General features: G+C 37.6%; 1 protein-coding gene across 4 annotated transcripts in view; it reads right to left on the reverse strand.

The window, feature by feature from the left end:
• Positions 1 to 203: 203 nt before the first annotated feature.
• Positions 204 to 20,773, reverse strand: part of KCNN3 (potassium calcium-activated channel subfamily N member 3) — a 304,701-nt gene continuing 284,131 nt past the window's right edge. For all 4 annotated transcript variants that reach the window (XM_031966673.1, XM_031966674.1, XM_031966675.1 and 1 more), the window contains 3 exons: positions 15,383 to 15,510; positions 14,964 to 15,033; positions 204 to 9,097 (listed from right to left, as the gene is read on the reverse strand). In XM_031966673.1, the coding sequence (XP_031822533.1) occupies positions 8,801 to 9,097; positions 14,964 to 15,033; positions 15,383 to 15,510 (495 nt within the window). In that variant the 3' untranslated portion in view covers positions 204 to 8,800. The remainder of the gene's footprint in view (positions 9,098 to 14,963; positions 15,034 to 15,382; positions 15,511 to 20,773) is intronic.

Raw genomic sequence — 20,773 nt, forward strand, 5'->3', positions numbered from 1 at the left:
TAAATGAAGACTATAAAACGGTTTTGTTTTTGGAACACCAGCACTCTATATACACTCTCACAATTAAGGAAAAATGAAGGCATCCAAAGGAAGAAGGGGGAATTTCTCCTATCAGATTTTCTTCCCTTCTGTTTCCTAAGAAGGTTTACCATGATTCATTCAAAACTTTCAGGCATTTCACTCTTTTTTTTTTTTTTATAACCTTTACCTTTTTAATAAAAAGTAAAAAACAAAAACAAAAATAATAATAATAATACATTACTGTACTGAATAGGACCTCTCTATGGTGAGGTCTCTCTCAACAAATGAACATAGGACCAGACAAAAGAAATGGAACTGCGTAGAGAAATATGGTAGATTATGAAGCTTTTATATGATATATGTATGACTATATTATATATGACTGCAGGTATATGTGTGTGTCTATATGTATGTATATTTGCCTACATATACACACACGCATATGTACATATTTATACCGACCTCTTTAGTTTGAAGTCCAAGGCACTTTTTACAATGAACAGATTAAAGCCATTAATTTAGGACATAGCTGTTTCTGGGTACATATCAGTATATGGCAAAAACATTAGAATTTGGATATTCTCCTCTCCACCTTTAGAGTGCTCCTACTTGGGGTAATGATGAGCAGAAATGGCTTAGAGAGAGATGACTTAGAGATGTGGAATGGTGAAATTCACCTATCTGTTCTCCTTAGTTACCGGTAGCAAAGGATAGCTCTCATTGGCCTCATGCTGAGTACTCCAAGAAGGGGATAAAAATAATAAACAACTCAAGGTTGCTTTCTGACTTACTCTCAGCTGTAGGCCATTTTAAATGGACTGCATAGGATGCTGTGTAGCTTTATGAGGGGCTTGATTTAATAGGCCACCCAGGTATCCTTATACTGGTACCAAAATGATATAAAAAGGGGGGAGGGGAACCACAATGAAAATGAAAAACATTTTAAAAAATGCTTTCCAGTGACTTGTAGGCCCTAATTATTAGCATTTAATGATTAAAAAGGGAAGATTGTGTCTTGTTGCTGTCAAATAATTACAGATGTTTTTGTTTACCTTGATGTAGTTATAATCTAATAGGCATTAAAGTGGAAAAATAAAGGATTTATGTTTCCCTTAAGATTATGTTTAGAAAACCAGATCAAGAGAATATGGATTCTTTAATTTGGCTAGTTCTGACAAGAAGGGTGCTGATTTGGTCCACCTGTATAGCATTTTCTAATCAAGAGTTGAGAGAGAAGGAATACAGTTTGTCATTCTACCCTTTTATGGAGTCATTAAGATTGAGGCTCCATCTACTTTGGGACTGCTGTTCCAGAGACTGTAAGTTTCACTAAAAACAGCACAGATCATACTCATTCTCTTATTTATCAAATGACTTTAAAGTTTGGGGAAAAGTCCCAAACCTTAATTTATTTGTGAAGATATTTTATTTTCTTTATTTGGTGACAATTTATTTGTGTAGAGATAGGAAAATATTAGTCAGTTCTAGAGGTGCTCAAAGGAAAGGCTGAAGGGAGCAAATGGCACAAAGGTATTTTAGAGGTGAATTCACAATCACCAGTACATTCATCAGTCAATTATAAAGTTGAAGATGAACTAATTTCCATTACACAAACAAGTTGGAAACTTCATATATACAGTAGAACCCTGGTGGCCTGGAAAAGGGAATGCAGCTGCACAGGCATCTAACTTATGACCTGAGAGCTGCATAGGCACTGGGAGACTTTCTCAATAATAATAAAACATACACAAGTGTTAAATCTTAGATACATCAGATTTAAACTGGAAATAGTGACATTATTTTTCATTTTAATAGCGTGAATAAAGTATGGGATGGTGCTTCAAGATGCAGATAAACTGAAGTGCAAAAAAAATGGAAGCTGAATTTTATTTTTAGCAGCTCATTTCTAAAGAAGGAGCTATTGTTTTGTACTACTAACATATTAATGTGAATTTTTGAATTTGTGACTCATACTTAGGGAAAGCATAGATAAAAGACTCAGTCAAATTTACTTTGAGGGTACATATAGAGGATATGATTACATTGATTATAGGATGAGATTAAATGGACTTTTTTGCTCACCAGTTTTAAGAAGATAACCTTTGTGTTAATCTGGACACACCATATTTCATATAGATATAAGCCTTCCTTTGGGAGTCTGAGGTTTAGAGCAATTCTCCAGGTGAGCCTCTGTTATTAGGATGAGGAAGAGAAGAATGAATTGTATGAGTGTGTCAATTACAAAGACTTTCTCCTATTCAAAATCATCACTCATAGAATCAGAGATGTTAAGTTAGAAGGGACCTAAGAGGCTGTCTAATCCAAGCTCATCATTTTACAGATGGGGAAACTGAGGCCCAGAGAGGTGACCCAGCTTCCCTACAGAACTTTTCCTTTCCCCTTATTTTTATCTCATCAGTTAAAAAAAAGTATCCATAGAGTAAAAGGTAACAGTGGAAGAAAGCTAATGTTTCTGCTGGCATACATTATACAAGTTGTTACCTCCCCCTGCCATTCTACTGGCAGAGTTGTTTCATTTCTTCAATAAAAGGGCACCCAAACCTTGTTCCTGTCTATCTTTAGGTTGTCACCAGCTCCAGAGAAGTAGCTTTTCATGCTTGGCTTCCAACTTGGTTCTCACAGAAACTGAGAATCATCATTCTCCTTGTTCACATAGCCCCTTGGTGCATTCACAGAAGTCAAAGTCCCCTGAAGCTCAGGAAAGAGAAATAATGCTGCTAATTTTGTTAGCTTTCCTGCATGTCCACAGGAAAAAAAAGATAGACTGACTGAGCTGAAGATGGATATGGATTGTGTAATTGGGTTTTTGGAAATAGGTAATAAGTAGGTTCATTTCTCCCCCAATCCCAGCCTTCACCCAATTACAGAGCAACAGAAATTAGTTTTATAGAGTTACTCAAGAGAGATGGCTTTTTAGAATTTTTTTTGTAATGGCTTGTTAAAATTGGGATTAAATTCAGATTCTAAGGAAGGAATAATGTTCTTTTGTCTCTGACACTAAGGACCTTGGAGAATTAGAAGGGTATGGCAGTTCTGAAGGCTGTTGTACTGAGACTGTCTAAATGTTGGGCAATTGGTTACAGTGATGTGTACTCAGAAACAGTCATTTGGAGAGCAGGTGGACACTCTGACCTGCTAAAAGACTAGGTTGATACAAAATATTAATTGAAAGTTATAATATCATTTATAATATAGCAATATATTTCATAGGTAAAATAAACTATTATGCTTTCTCCTATCTTTTTTTTTTAAAGCAAGCAGTACAGAGGCAAGATGCAAATTCATATTGAAGCTTATTGTCTAATTCTGAATAGAAACATGAGTTTCTTTTGAGTTTGCAAAGGAAATGTTGTCTCCATTATCATTCTTCTCTCTGTTGTTTTCATTTGTGACCAATGCAAAATAGAATTTTTGGGACCCAAATGGAATCTTTGCCATATTAAGAAATGTTTTGGATGGAAATGAATTGGTCCTGGGTGAAATGAACAAACTGAGACAACCTATACAGCTTCAAAACTAGGGAATGTTTATTTCCCCTTCTGCTGTAAAACTGGAAGTCAGTTATTTTTATCAGATTCCTGTGTGGTTTGCTTCTGCTGTGTGTGTGTGTGTGTGTGTGTGTGTGTGTGTATCTATAAAATGTCAGTTTCTCTTTGGGATTATAACTGGATGTTTGAGCTGAAGCTTGTGCTTTTTTCCCCATCAGCTTTTCTAGGCCCAATCCTTCCTTTCTTCCATTCTATTTCAATATGTGGTCCTTGCCCATGACTATTTGTAATGTATGTAAACAACTGTCTCAGGGGCATTTGGCACCTAGATCTGGAGGTCATATGTTGACTTTTTTATGATGGGTTGTTCAGAGGAAATGCCAGTTCAAGCTATTGTTTCTAGTAAAAGGGTAAAGGGAAGCAGGAGGAAGATAGGGGATCACAGTTCATTTTTTTTATACCATTAGATTGAGTTCTTTTAAGGAGTCATCAGTATGTGTCATTGGAAAAAAACCTATATTTCACAACCTATATTTCACTTCTGATCCTTGACAGGACCATAAAGTTGATTTCTGTTCCTGTTGTTTCTCTAGTAACACCCAGGCTGATTATCTTTTTGCCTGCTATTCAACTATCAAAAACAGACAGTTAATATGAATATCCCCACAGAATAACTATATATAGCTTTCTTAATGGCACCAATGATCCTATTTCCATAATGTTTACATTGGTAGCAAGAAAAAAGGAGGGGGAAGAATGTCTGGAGTGTCACCAAGTAGATGCAAGGGGGAAAAAAGGATGCCTAGGAATAAATGAATCAAGCTGCTGTCTAAGGTACTGAAACATAACACAGTGAGGAGTAAATAGGCACAGCAGAATGATAACTATCACTTGCATTGGTTCTGATAACCTAAAAAAAGAGCCATTGTAGAAACTAGGGACATTATGGATGGGGAAGTCACAACCTCTTGGCAGTGTAATTACTTTGCAGTATCTTACAATTACTTCCCAGCATTATGGTGGGACAGGATACTGTTTACTTTGGGGACTCAGTAATGTTGCTAATTTGGGGTTAAGCTGTTCATTGATTTACAAAATGATCATGGAGAGAAGTCCTGGAACTTCACATTAGTGCCCCCAATTTTCTTCCCACCAATTCTATTACTAATTATACATTCCTGTTTGAGCTGATTTTAGTGTTTTGGCATTAAACACCCCTCACCACCATCATTTTCAGCGATTCCTGGCTATGTTGCATTTCAGTGTGCCAAAAACAGGTGGAAATCAAACATAACCAGTTAATTAACTTGAACCTCAGAGATTACATTTTGTTCCTGTGTAATACTTTGCCATGGAGAATATTAAACATTATCTTCATATTTACCAATACAGAGAATGAGATACTGACTTGGTTAAGGTACTTAGAATAACAAAATAGAATTAGTTTATTTTTGATCTCTAATCTTCTCTTTCTAGCTCAAATATCCTTTTCTTACTTAATAGCTTGTTATGGCTACAACAATTACAAGAGAGAGGGAGATTAAAAATCTCCCATTTTTTAAATGTATTTTTTCTTCCACTATTTTTTCCACTTTTTTTCTATCCCTTTCTGCGTGCTACAGGAAAATATTGCTATACCATCTCTTTATCTCTGTCAAGGTCAGAAAATTAATGGTGTTCTCAGATGCAACTGTTCTTGCTGTATTCTAGACAGCACTAAACAGCCCTACAGATATAGTGACATTATGAAGTTAACATGTCATGAGGGGCAAGAACAGGTGAGAAGCAATTTATGAAAATGTATAGGTAAAGAAAAAAAAGATGGTATCTTTAAGACAAAGATACCAGTTTCCATCTGAACTTGACCTAAAGAGGAGAAGGCCCCTGACCGGGTTTGAACTACAAAACTGGAGCTATGTCCTGAAATTCCACTGACATGAGGGAACCTAAGGAATCACAGTAGTACACCCCCAACTTTACAGTACATAATATGGCTTAAGCAATCCATTGTGGCATGTCTGTATCTGCTCTACTGATATCTAGAAGTTCTAGAGAAAAGCAGCATTATTGGATTTGTCACTGAGTTATCAGAAGATTAGAGAATTCCACTACTTAGTAAAGCTATTCTGAATGGATATGAATTTTAGTTAGCTACCCAGTGCTGGAGAAACTTAGTATTTTTCAAATACAGCCAATTCTTGAAGGGGCAATCTCTTCCACCCATCAAACTTTAGAACAATGAGGGAAGAAGAAAGTTTGGAAGTCACTCTTCTCCTAGCCCCAATACTCAAGGCATGAAGGGATTGCTAATGAGCAGAGGCACACCAGAAGATGGACCCTGGGAAAAAGAGAAATATAAAACCTGAATAATCTGCACACTGGATTTTCAGTACCTAAGTCATCAAGACTTGTCTGTACTTGTATGAAAAAGGGCAGTTTCCTAACAGACATCTTCAGTGTTAGTATATAGAAACTATCTTCCAATCGAAGCAGGACAATATTAGTATGCAGATCAGAACGCTCATCTTCTGAAGAGCCTTAACTTGGCAAGGATAAAAAAATCATGCTTCTCTATTGCACTACAATAGGCTCAATTTATGCTTCAAATGCCCTTGTGTTTCCAGAGTACCCATGGCTACTAACACTGGAAGCAACTCAGATTAACCCCTGAAGTAGAAGGTGTTGCAAATTTGTGTTGTCACCAGTGTTTGCACAGGTTTATCGCTGGCCAGAGGTCCCATAAAACATGAACAATTATGCACAGATTGACTGAGAAGAGATAGTCTGTGTATAATTTTGGTGGGATAGAGGAAGGGTAGCAGAATTTAACATGCAACATCTTAAGTTAATACAAAACTGGATCCTTGTAATCCAGATATGTTGAGAAGGGATTGCATTATCAATGAAAGGGTTAAACTGAGACCCAGTAGCTAAGGACTATGGTTTTGGAATCCACATTGGACAAGTAGATTTCTACAATTATTAGCCACTGTTTGGTGAAATATGATAAAATCACAAAGTAACTCCATGGTTATTTCATCTGTTTAAACATCCATTTTTATGTTCTGCTGAATTTTCATTGAAAATAGCAACAAACATTGCTCTAGGAACATCAAAGAAATAGATGCATGAGATAGATCAGGTTCTTATGATTTCCTCATTGGGAACTTCCTTCTTAGACCCTACCAGCTATCCATCTGTAATTTTATAGATTTAAGGTGTTGCCTTAGAAGCAAAGAAATCAACTTGCCCAGGACCACACAACAAGTATCAGAAGTGGGACTGGAAACAAGGTCTTCTGACTATGCCATGCTGCATTTCCTGGTACAAGTGATAGATAATAATTTAAAAAAAACCCAGTAAGTTTGGTATCTGTGGTATGCAAATCAATTAACTGACAATGTTAAAAGGAGTCTTAAAGAGGAAACCAGGAAAGGTTCTTAGAGGAAGCAGATCAGGCTACAGACCAAGGCTTCCTTCAAAAGTTGTCTTGAACTATAGATTTCCACCTATGTCAACTGAACACTTCCTTAAAAGACTTTAGAAGACCATGCCCAGTGTGACAGAAAAAGAATGAAGCAAATTTCTGTAGCTGGATGCATTACATAATTTACCTTAGAGTGGTAACAATTTATCAGAACCCAGCAGAACTGCTACCCACTAAGATACAGTGTTCTTTTGCTTGAATTTAAACAGATGAAGTATACCATATAGTAGTTAAAAACTCCTCACAATTAAAGCAGCAAATTACAAGATTATTTTCATCTGGCAAAATTTGGAGAGGTCAGATTAGGGTGATGTAAAAGGTTTTGGGACTGGTATCACCGCTCAGGGTAGTGGGCTTGATCAGGGCTTGCTGGTCTTTCTAGCAGTTCTAAAGTCTCCTTTAAAGTATTCAGTTGTGCAAGCCACATGATTTTGTACCAAGATTAAAAAGTGGCATCAGAAACATATAGTCATTGATCTACATTAGTCAACACTCACTTAAGGTTTTTTTTTTCCTCAAAGAATTTCCTTTATGAGCCATCTTCCTTTCCCCAAAGCTACCATCTTAGAATGACCTTTACTTCATTTATAAGCTACCTCATACACCTCTCATCATAAATGCTACCACTGTCACAGAATCTGGGATGAGGAAACGTTTGATCACTCAGCTAGCTTAGGAAACTTGAAGTGGGGTAGACATAAGTTCAATGAGCCTTCCCAGGTGAAACTCAATCTGAGCCATGACTCCATAAATATCTGTGGTATACTCATCACCATATAATACCAATGAATCTCAGATTGTTTGGATAGCAGATTAAACCCTACCAAAGCAGCTATTTTCAGAATACTATTTTTAACTCCAGAAAGCCAAGATTTTTAAGTTGGTATTCAACTCGTAACAGGCACTGTACATACCTATGGCAAAAGCAACCTGTAAGGTTTGGAGGGGACCTATGGCCACAAAGAAAGAATAGTTGATAAAAAGTGATGCCTGAACAGGACACATCACCAGTGGAAAAGGAATGGCTTGAATTTAGGGGCACATGGGCAGGAACTGGTTGGTTTTTATAAATAAGTTTTTATATTAGATTGGAAAAGTCTCTTACATGACCTCATTTACCATGCACTGGGTTTAATAACCTATGTAAGGAATAAGAGCTTTGATGTTCTATGATTGTGTCTGTATTTTGGCAAACTGTGTACTTCTTTTTCCTATCTTTGTCATATAGAGAGATCTTCTTAGACTAGAGAAAAAGAGCAGAGTGGTAGATGAGGCTTTTAGTTATAACACAAAGCCCAAGGTTGATACTCAGTGGAGTGGAATATTTTTCCCCTACTTGCTTTTCTATTGGTTCTTTAGTTTTTATATTCTCATTTTCTCTCGCTCTCACTCTCTCACTCTCACTCCCTCTCCCTCGCTCCCCCCCCTTTATTTCCTTCTCCCTCTCTTTATCCTCCTCACCCTCTGAAACAATTGAAGACCTGAGATTGAGCATGGATTTCTGTTTTCCACCAAACACTGCAACAAAGGCCCTGTCAAATGTTTGGCTTCCTTTCATTTCTCTTTCCCTCTTCTATATATAGGCACCTAAACAGAGATTCGATTTCTGATTTCAAGGCATATCGAACCAAGCACTCTGAATGAACATGAGTTTGTTAACTAGTTCAATCTTATTCTTTATGTCCACTCAGCCTGAATGTTCCTGTGATGACAGAAAGACCAGGAGAAAGTTGACTTGCATCTTAAGACCTGTCGGCAATCCTTCCTGTGTGGGGAGTTTTATTTAGCAGCTGCTTGAGCTTGTGTAAGGGGTGGGAAAAGAAGTGGAGCTGACCCCAATAGGGCTGTCGGAGAGTGGCGTGTGGGGGGTTCCCACTGCTACACTCACTCCCCGAGCCTCGATGACGGCTGAGAGGAGTTGTTGTTGCTGCTGACGCAAGGTGTCCGCAATGAGCAGGGGGAGGGAATTGAAGCTGGCAGTGAGTTGTTCTAGTTTAGACTCCAGACTGCCAATTTGTTTTTCCAAGTCCTCACTCCGGTCATTCAGCTCTGTGATTAAGTCATACATGACATTCTGCATCTGTAGGATAAAAAAGAATATGGATCCTGTTATCATGGGAACATAAGCAGGGGAGGACCAACCATAACCATTTTAGAGCAGGACAAACTATAATCATGACTCATATTCTCTCAGATCAAGGAAGGAAGGGAAAACTTAAAGGTTGGATTGGAGGGCCTTTGAGGTCCCTTCTAGTTCTAAATCTATGATCTTATTACCTGATTAAATGGAACCTTGAATAGGTGCCTACCATTAACTGATTCCCCAGGCAGTCTTAATACTATTAGTCCACCAAACTTTTCAAATACTGAGGCAGGTTCATTTAAGGGAGAGAAGTCACAGGATGCTAAGAAAGTGCAAATCATTTTCTTGGCCTTGGATAAGAGTTTTTGACTGATTGGAGGAAAGCCTTTGTATTACCTATGATGCTTCTATTTATCCTAAAATTTTTGTTTTGTGCTTTTTTTTTTGCTGAATTTGTCAACAAAGTAGCTCTGGAAGGACCTTTCAATAAAGTCCCAATAGAATAGGAAAAGAGATCACTCATAAAAGGGGTGGGAGTAAGCAGAAATAACAGATGGCATGGGAAGCAAAGGAAATGGAAAATAAATTAAGAGGAAAAAATGGTAGTGGTGATGAAGAAGTAGCCAAAAGAGAAGAAGTAACCAAAAGAGAGAGCTAAGGGATCAGTTTGTAGAGCAAGAAGACAGAAAATACAGAGATGCCTGCCAAAGTAAGGAATTCATTGTGTGCATTAAGCCAAATCCTCCACTGACAGAGAATTTTCTATGTGTCTAGGGAAACCATGATTTTGTTGTTTAAATGTATAGCTTATGAAATGTTTGTCCAAAATCTGTATCAAAAGAATTTTTTAAAAAACCTAAAAAGGAGCACAGAAGTGATTTAATCTAGTCATTAGTGGAATATGGTAGAATAAATATTGACTCTAGTGTCAAAGATGCTGGGGATATCTGCCATCACTACTTGTATGATCCTGTCACTTAATCTCTTTGGATCCTGGTCTCATTAATTATAAAGTGAAGGAGGGTTGAACTAGACTAGCTCTACATGTAAGAAGAAAGAAAGCCCCCATGTAAAGTAGTTATCAACTGTTTGAAACCTCTAGGAATGGGAAATTCCCTATTTTTTTTAAAGCAGTCAATTTTACTGTTCAACAGTTCTAATGTGTATGAGAGAGGTATCATACATAGCTAAAGAGTCATATTACCACAGCAATACTCCTGAGTGAGACAGAACCACATTAAAATGTAACTGGGAGATAATTTTTTAGGGTTGGAGTTATAAAATTGTATGAAATACAGTGGCACATGATGTCAATATGTAGTTTTCTAAGTTGATATGTGGTATTATGGTTCCTTATGGATGGTTTAGAGGCCTTTTGTTCTAGCTGAATTTTGACCACTGGTCTAGGAATTTTTTCTTAATGTAGAAATTGGACATTCTGCATCTTTTACCTATGGCTTTTAGTGCAATCTACTAGGGCCAAGTCTGACCCTTCTCCTATAAGAAAGCTCTTTAAAGATAGCTATGATGTCCTTCCTCCTACTACTCAGAGGACCTAAGTGTGAATCCTGGCTCTGCCATTTATTACCTAAGTGATGCCCCAGTTTCCCCCTCTGTAAAATGACTAGATTAGTCTACCTGACCTTTAGACTGTTTTAGTTATGAATTTGTGATCCTATGTGATCTGACTAGAGCCAAGGACAGTGACCTATTGGCTCCCCCTTTCAGAGGGTCTACCTCTATTAATGCTGCCTAAGAAGAGCTAGATCATTTTGGGGGCTGCCATGTCATGCCAAAGGTTTGTCAAAATGATGAGTTGGTGAATTGACAGCCATTCCTTCAAGGATCAGTCTTCACAGAGCACCCTTCAGAGACATGTGCATAAACCCCTCCAACATCATTAAACAGAAGGGAAGGCCTGTTTGTGAGGAGGCTATAAAAAGTAGTCAGAACATTTTGGGATCCTGCCATTCTCCCCAGCCTCCCCAACCCACCACCACCCCCCGACCACATTTCCTTTCCAAGGAACCAAAGGAAAAAAAGATAAATGGAGAGTGAATACACACACACACACACACACACACACACACACAAAATGATTATGCCTTCTTTTCGTTGCCTGGTGACAGGATTCCAGGGGAAACACGGCTCAATGTGGGATATGCTAGGAAACTGCCAGTACCTTTAATTCTCCCCAGAGAGGAAAAGAAAAAGACTGGCAGCATGTCAGTGTTTATTTCTTCTCCCTACTTCACAGCAAGTCATTGAAGGTCATTTTCCTAGAAGCTTTCCTGCCCTTCAGGTGAGCTGATCTTCAAATCATTTCTACTCCAGGCTCCATGAGGAACAGATGAGACTTTCTGTTGCACCTGATTTTTTGCTTCACACATCTTGCTATATGTTGGCTCCTGTTTCTGGAAGATGCATCAGGGGCAGTATCACAGACACTGTGGAATGCAGTTACCTGGCTTGAGTCAGTATGACAACATGCTACCTATTTGGTAGCGTAATTTATCCTGGTCTGCACATATGTTGTGCTTGGTATGAGATGAGTTGGGAAACACACCTTTTTCACAGGATCAGTCCTAAACCAGTGACATTAAATGTGCTCTTTCTTCCCACTCTGCCACCCCAGAAACAGCTTTCCCCTTGATGGACTCCTAAAAAACCTCTTGCAAACTCCACATTTTACCCAAATGTTCTAGGAGTAATGACAATCTCTCTATGCTTGTTCCGAATGGTGCCAACCTACTTAGCCACTTGATTGTAATTTCCACATCAGGTTAGGGAATCCTTTCTTTGACACAATCCTTTCATTGTACCCGGTGCCTGTGGATGGCCAAATAACCAATAATTTGCACTGATTGTACCACGTTCTCAATGGGCTTTAATTTGTGTGAAGGAGTTGCTTTTCTCCTTGGGCTCACCAAGAAAGTAGGTTCCATTATGATAATGAATGTCTGCCTGCAATGTTCTACAAGGTTGGCCCTGGGCTTTGTACTTTATATATGATTTTGATCAAGTAGCAATGAAGAGAACTTGATGAGGGGGAGGCCCCTTTCTTCAATAGGCACCTACGCGCAATGATTACCGATGTGCTTGCTGCTGTTGGTAACAATGACCTTTCATGCCTTAACTTTTTAAGGATTTTGAGGAGAAGTGAATATCTTAAGCTTATTAATCTGCCTCCCAGAACAGTACTGAAAAGAATGCTTTAGTGTATCAGTGGAGCAGCATAGTTATTGTTGAGTCATTTCAAATGTGACCAATCCTCTGTGACCCCATTTGGGATTTTCTTGCTAGAGATACTGGAGTGCTTTGCCATTTTCCCTTTCAATTCATTTTATAGATAAGGAAATTGAGGAAAACAGGATTAAGTGATTTGCCCAGGGTCACACAGCTAATAAGTATCTGAGACCAGAGTTGAATTCAGGAAGGTGAAACATCCTGACTTCAGACCCAATGCTCTATCCACTGCATCAAAAGCCCAAGTGTTCTCAAGGGAGAGCTCTCTTGCTGGACTTTTTCTTGGATTTTGTATCTTTATCCTCTTCTCTTGAAGAGCCAAAGTAGTCAAGTCACAGAATCCTAAAATTGATAGGGAAGGGATATCAGGGTCATCTGGTTCATCTCTACCTGGACAAGGTATCTCTCCCTTTTGTATCATCCCCAATGAGGGGGATCACCTAGCCCCTACTTGAAGAACTTTAGTGACAGCTTTGTTGTTTAGGAAGGTTAATATCTATCTACTTGTTACTTCTACTTGTACTTCTACAATTAGTAGGATCTAATTGATCCTACTTTTACTCTCCAGATCTGGGGAAAATGTCTATCTCATTTTTTCTTCATATAAAGCTCTTCAGATATAAGAGAACAGTATAATTCCTCACCCCTTCCTTCTTCTCTACTTCATGCATTCCCATATACTTTTCTTTTCCCCACATTTACTTCTACCAGCTTTAAGTTGGTCATTCTTTTCTGGATAGTGTATCTCTAGAAATATGTCCTCATTCCCGTATTTCCATGGGGGAAAATGGGAAGATTTAAAAGTAGAGAAGGAATCACGAAACTGAGCTATAAATTGAACATCTTCATATCAGTCATTGACTATAACAATAGAGAGGTAGCATGTTGTGGTGGAGAGTGGATCAGTCTTAGAATCAGATCTCACTTTAGTTCCCAAGAATTTAATTACATTTCTGAATTGATGATTCTCAAGTCTGCCTATCCTACCCTGCTCTCTCTGCCTCCAATCTCACATCTATGATAACCTTTCAGACATCTCAAACTGGATATCCAAAAGACATTTTAAACGAAAGATGTCCAAATGGAACTAATTTTCTTTCCCCCTAACCCTTACTTCCTCTCTACTTTCCTTTTTTTTTTTTATTTAATAGCCTTTTATTTACAGGATATATATCCTCTCTACTTTCCAACTTATTAGCGTAGAGGACAACCTTACCCTCCTAGACTTTCTCTTGCAACTTAGAAATCATTTCAGAATCTTCTATGTTTCTTATTCCCCTTTTTCCAATTTGTTACCAAGTCCTATTGATTTCATCTTTGCAATGTCTCTTGAATATATCCCTTTCCCTCTGAGACTTCCACAACTCTAGTGCCAGCTTTCATCCCCTCAAACCTATGTTAGTACAATAGCCTGCTGGTGGGTCTGCCTACCTCATATCTCTTCCCATTCCAATCTATCCTCCATTCATTCATTAGTGATTTTCCTTTTGTACAGGTCCAATCATGTTCCTTTCTTTTTTTTTTTGACTGTCTCCCCATCTAGAATGCTCTCCCTCCTCTACTGTGACCTCTCAGACTTCCTTTATGTCCCAAAATCCCATCTCCTTCACAAATTCTTATCCAACCTCTTTTGAATCCAGTCCCTTCCCTTTACAATTATTTCATAGTTATGCTGTCTATAACTTGCTTTTTATATATTTGTTTGAATGTTGTCTTGCCCATTAGATTTCAAGACCATTGAGAGTGGTGCCTATCTTTTACTTCTTTTTGTATCCCCAACATTTAGCACAGTGCCTGGCATATAGTAAGCTCTCAATATATATTTATTGTTTAGTTTTTGATTGAATCATATCACTTATGTGATCATGGTCAAGTTAGTTAATCTTGCAACACCTCCTGCAACTTTCTAAGTTTTTATGTTGGGGAATAGTTCCTATTCTGCATTGGTAGAGGGAGTTTCCACACTGGAAATTCCTAATACTGTTAAAAGCACAGGTAGAGATCAAAAACAACAATAAAAACACTAATACAAACTCATCAGTAATGATAAATAAAATCTAGGTCCTATGCTTGCATATACCTCTGCATTAGCTTTAGGAGACTATTCACTTTTTGAGACTGATCTCAGAACATAATGAACTAGTCGTATTCAGTTCCATATAATATAACTCAAGCCCTGAACTGGACAGCTTAGTTGAGATTTTTATCATGACTCCTATGGTAAGAATTCACAGAACTCTTACTGAGCATGCTACTTCCTGCCTGTCAATTCCTGACAGGACTGTTAGCTGTTTCAGGTGACCCAGTGATCTGAAACAATTTATTTACTTTGGGAGTAGATAGATAACAACCTTTTGAGTATAACAATCATTATAGTAGATTCCAAACCTCTAGAATTTGAACCTTAAGGCTGTTTTGTGTGTGTGTGTAGTTTTGTGTATGTGTGGTTGAACAGGGAATGGGGAGTGGATCCTGATAGGAATTGTTCTCTGACTTCCTAGTATAAAATTTTGTGGGGGATTATCTTATCCAATTATTCCCAGCCACCCTTAAAACAAACAATCCAAATGGAAGAATCTGAAGTCTCTTGAGGGTGGCTTCAGATTCACCCACTCACCTTGGAAAGGTCTACCAGGGTGTTGGCTTGATCACTCAGCTTTCTCTGTTCCATCTTTACGCTTCTCAGCCTGTGGGAGAAAGATGGTAATGATCTCATCTTGGTCTTTGTGCTGAGGTGTTGAGATCAACTCATTCCTCTGGGTTCAGTTTCTTGACCAAATTGCCCTCCTCTGATTTTGAAACCTAGTATGGTTAATGTGAACACAATCTGAATGATGAGACTTGGCAGGGTCCAAGGAAAGGACAAGCTCTCCCTGGATGTCTCTGTCTGACTCCTTCTTTGGGTCTATCAAGAGAACATCGGTAGATCTGAAGTGCAAACTGCAATGGGCTTCTCTTTTCTGCCCCCTCCCAGGCCACTCATGAGGTGGGCTCATGAGGACCATGAGAAGTAATGTCGGACTTGGCTCTACTTACTGATGGATAGCTTGGAGGAACTTCCTCTGGTGTTTCCGGACTTTGGCGTGGTCAATCTTTTTGAGTAGCTTGGTGTGTTTATAGATAAGCCATGTTTCCCGAAGGACATTAGCTGCAGCATTCTTTATCTATGAAAGAAAAGCAGACAGCTGGGATGAGCTCAAATTCCCAAGTTTGTATTAAGATGCGTTTCATGTATGTAGTTAGTCACACGCTATCTGCTATGGTCTGTTTTGGTCATCAGAATGATGATTTCTTAGAAATAGATGATTAAAATTCCTCTCCCATTAAACCTTTTGAAGGAGCACAAGAGGCCATGGTAACTTTACATTCATAGATCATAGATTAAGATTTAGCACCAAGGGCTTAGAAGATCACATAGCCTTCATTTGACAGATTAGAAACAAGGGCCCAGATGGGTTAAATGACTTGGCTAAGATAGTAGGTAGCAGAGCTGGGTGTTCCTGCTCTAAATCTACTGCTCTTCTCACTGTACCAGGGTTTTTTGTTTTTGTTTTTTGCTTGTTTCTTAAAGAAATTATCCCAATGACTCTTCTTTAGGCTATAGTTGCTATTGCTATACTTAGCCAGGAATCATTATCTAAACCCTGAGGCCTTTAGGTCACATTTTTCATAACCATAATTCTACATCTGTGTTATGGCTGTTGGGATCCACAGAGCTCTGAGATACCCACCCATTAGGTACACATGGTAAATCTCCATGATTCAGAGAATAAACCAATTTCCATTGGCTAAAGATATTCATGTATTCTCTTTAGGGAAAAGTCTTCCCAATAGAATGAAAATAACGCTCTCAATAAGCCAATTGTCCCATTCCCAAATGACCCTAAACATTGAAACTGCAGTTTTCTATGTAGATATAATTGGAACAAAACTGAAATATTTCCAAAGCAATTACTGAAAATCAGCTAAGATTTTTTCAGTGTGAAGCTGGAGCTTTTCCCCTTCAGAGGCTGGCTTCTTCTTGTTGCAATACAGTCACACATTTCTACATAAGACACTGTAATCTGTTGACATGGAAACCACTGATATCACCCGGTTCATGACTGAACTGAGACATATCAACAGTATCCAGATGGCAAGGGACAAAGTTTTCATTCACACAGAGACATCTTCAGTAATTAGTAACAAGAGCAAGGGGAAACATTTCTTATTAAACACAAGCTAAATAGATTCTTGATTAACCATTACCACTTATATCAGCCATGCCAATTGGCCCAGGCCCACAGGCCCATAGGTTCAGGGTATAGCAGGAATTAAGGAAGGTCTAGGGAAAGTCAGATATTAATTTGAGGTGATCTGGCAATTCACCATCCATAGATTACCTTAAGTCTCTCAAAATACTTTCTTCCAATAACCCCCATGAGTTGGGTAGTCTAGATATTATTCATCCCATTTTATAGATAAGGAAATTGAAATCCACAGAAATTAAGAGATTTGCCACAGTCATACAGATAGTAATTGTTTGAGGCAAGATTTGAACCCAAGCCTAGAAATTCCAAGTCTGATGCTCTTTCTATCAGAGGGTTTTGTGGGAAGAATACAGGAATAGCACGAGAAGATCTGGGTTGAGATTCCACCTTCCTCCTTTATAGCTGTTTGGACTTTAAGTAAATTATTTTATGTCTCTGAACGTCAGTTTCCTCATTTGTAAAGTGGTGATCATAATCTTTAATATGTCCATCTAGGGATGATTGTCATAAAAAGGAAATAAGAAAATGGACATTAAAGTGCTCTGAACAGAAAGTTTCTCATAGGAAGTATTAAGTGTTTGAGGCCTGACTGGAACTCAGGCCCTCCTGACTTGAGGGCTGATGCTCTATCCACTACACCAATTAGCTTCCCCTCTCTTTTTTTTAATAAGTAACTAAATCTTCTCAGAAATATCCAAGTCACATAAATATTGCTTTTTTGTTCAGTAAAAGACCACTAGGAAAGTGGCTTGAAATGAGTTAACAACTATATACCTCTAGCACTTAACTTTCCCTCAGTAGAGTATAAATGCAAGCTCAGAGAATGTTGCATTTTTCTGCAACATCAGCACCTTATACATTGATGGGCTCACAGAAAGTACTTAATAAGTGCTTGTTGATTGGTTGACTTGCTTGCTGAAGTGAAATTGGATGGCGATGAATAGAAGATGATGGCAGTGAGCATCTAAGAGTAAAGGAAGAGCTTGTCTTGAAGTGGATTTGTTCTCCTTCAGGGTGGGGATAGGTAGCAGAGACCAAATAAAGAAAAGACATAAAAAATGAATCCCTTCTTTTTGTATCACATGCCATCAGGTAGTGTTGGACTAGAAAGACCCAGATTCAAATTCTGCCACTGAAATTTACTGAAACTTAGCATGACCCTGAGGGAGTCATTTAGATTCTGTGACTTTTTTCATCTGTCAAATGGAGATAATAATATTTGTGATATCTATGGTGGTAAGGAAAATTAAGAGACTCTGCAAACTTTAAACATTTTGTAAACATTAGCTATTACTATTATTGGAAGAAACACACAACATGGATACATGCCATTTTCGGATTTCTTATCAAAGGAAAATATCTGGGCAAATATGTTTGATGTGATGGAAAGAACATTAGATTTGCAACTGAGAGACCTGGGATTGAGTAGCAATTTATTTACTAGATACATAAAAATAGGCAAGTCATTTAACCTTTTCTAAGCCTATTTTTCTCATATGTAAAGTAGAGAAATAACACTTGCATTATTCATCTCACAAAATTGTTGTAAAGAAAAAAAGACTTTGTAAAATTCAAAACATTTTAGCAATGTGGATACAAACAGTCAATTAATTTAATTAGCCCATCTTCTTTTGGATGCTAATCTTATAGAATTATTGTATGTTATAGCTGAAAGGGACGTCTAAAGACTATATATCCAACCTATTCATTTTACAAGCAAATATCATAAGATCACAGCATTTAATGCTGGAAGAGACCTCTGAAATTTATTCCAGCCCTTTTATGTTTTGATGAGTAAGAAACTGGGGTTCAAAAAAGCCAAAAATTTTCAACAAAGTTACATAATAAGGAGGAGAGCTGTGATTTGAAGACAGGTCCTGACTCCAAAGTCAGTAGCTGAGAGAATAACAATAGCAACTGGCAAATCTCAGAGTTGAATGATATCTCAGATATGAAAGATATTTCAGAGAGAATGGAGTCCACATACAAATCCCTTAATTAATAGTCAATCAATTTCTACTTGAAGATCTCCAGGAATGGAGAACTTAACACTTGCCAAAGCAGCCTATTCTCCTTTGGGGCAGCTCTAATTATTACAACAACAACAACAACAACAACAATAGAGGTTGAGATCTTTTAAAAATCAATTATCTTATAATATGATCTCACTGACTTCTATTTCTCTGATGGATTCATCTTATATGTCATATGTCATATATGACAATGTAACCCCCACTCAACAAATTCCAGTGTTCTCATTGCCTCTAGAAAGAGATAAAATACTTTATGTAAGGTAGTTCGTAATGTACTGGGCTTGAAGTCAGGACAACCTGAATTCAAATCCATCTTCAGACATTTACTATCTGTGTGACCCTGAGAAAGTCACTTAACCTCTGTTTGCCTCAGTTTCCTTAAATGTAAATGGGGATAACAGCATCCAAATTCCAGGGTTGTTGTGAGAATAAAATAAGATAATATTTGTAAAGCATAGTGCCTTGTATATAGTAGATGCTTAATAAAATATTTCTTCCTTTCTCTTTTTCCCATTTGGTTTTTAAAGTTCTTCATAATGTTTTTCTACCTTTCAAGTCTTTTTATGCTTTATTTCCCTTTTGCACCTTTCACAAGCCACTCACTCTTCCAACTTTGTACCATTTCACTGGTTGTGAATGCTTTCCCTTCTCATTTCTATCTTTCAGCTTGCCTGTATTTCTTTAAGTTTCACTTTAAGTCCTAGTTTCTGTATGAGGTATTTCCCATCCTCCTCAATGCTAGGTTTCTTTGCAGATTATGTCCAATTCACTCTATATATCTTAGATGTATATAGTTGTTTATATGTTGTCTGTCCCATTAGAATGAACTCCATTAGGGAAGAGACTCTTTTGCCTTTCTTAGTATCCTCAGTGCTTAGCACATACTAAGTAATTAATTGCTTAATAATAATCTTATTAGAATAGATGCCCATCCTTATACCCCAAAGGAGATACTAAAGAAGGGAAAGGGACCAGTATGTGCCAAAATGTTTGTGGCAGCCCTGTTTGTAGTGGCTAGAAGCTGGAAACTGAGTGGATGCCCATCAATTGGAGAATGGTTGGGTAAATTGTGGTATATGAATGTTATGGAATATTATTGTTCTGTAAGAAATGACCAGCAAGATGAATACAGAGAAGCTTGGAGAGAATTACATGAACTGATGCTAAGTGAAACGAGCAGAACCAAGACATCATTATATACGTCAACAATGATACTGTATGAAGATGTAATCTGATGGAAATGGATTTCTTTGACAAAGAGACCTAATTCAATTTCAATTGATCAATGATGGACAGAAGCAGCTACACCCAAAGAAATAACACTGGGAAATGAATGTAAACTGTTTGCATTTTTGTTTTTCTTACTGGGTTATTTCTACCTTCTGAATCCAATTCTCCCTGTGCAACAAGAAAACTGTTTGGATCTGCACACATACATTGTATCTAGGATACACTAAGACATATTCAACATATATAGGACTGCTTGCCATCTAGGGAAGGGGGTGGAGGGTGGGAGGGAAAAATCGGAACAGAAGTGAGTGCAAGGGATAATGTTGTAAAAAAATTACCCTGGCATGGATTCTGTTAATAAAAATTACTATAAATAAAAAATAAATAAACAAAATAAAATTACCAATAAAAAAAAGAATAGATGCCCATCAATTAGGGAATGGCTGAATAAATTATGATATATGGATGTAATGGAATATTATTATTCTATAAGAAATGATGAGCAGACTGATTTCAGAAAAGCTTGGAAAGACTTACATGAATTAATGCTAAGTGAAGTGAGTAGAACCAAGAGGACATTGTACATAGTAACAGCAAGATTATTTGATGATCAATTATGATAGACTTAGCTTTTCTCAGTAATACAGTGATCCAAGACAATTCCAAAAGATACTGGATGGAAATGCCATCCACAAGAAAAACTATGGAGACTGAATGAGCATCGAAGCATACTCTTTTCACCTTTTAATTTTTGTTTTTTCTTTCCCATGGTTTTCCCCTTTTGTTCTGATTTTTCTTTCCCAACATGACTCGTATGGAAATATGTTTTAAAAAATAAACATTACTTTTACAAAAAGAAATAATATTATTGGGATGTGGGAAAATCAGGACAGTTGCATTGCTGATGGGAGTTG

Source organism: Sarcophilus harrisii, chromosome 4, assembly GCF_902635505.1.
Source record: "Sarcophilus harrisii chromosome 4, mSarHar1.11, whole genome shotgun sequence".
Taxonomy (NCBI): Eukaryota; Metazoa; Chordata; class Mammalia; order Dasyuromorphia; family Dasyuridae; genus Sarcophilus; species Sarcophilus harrisii.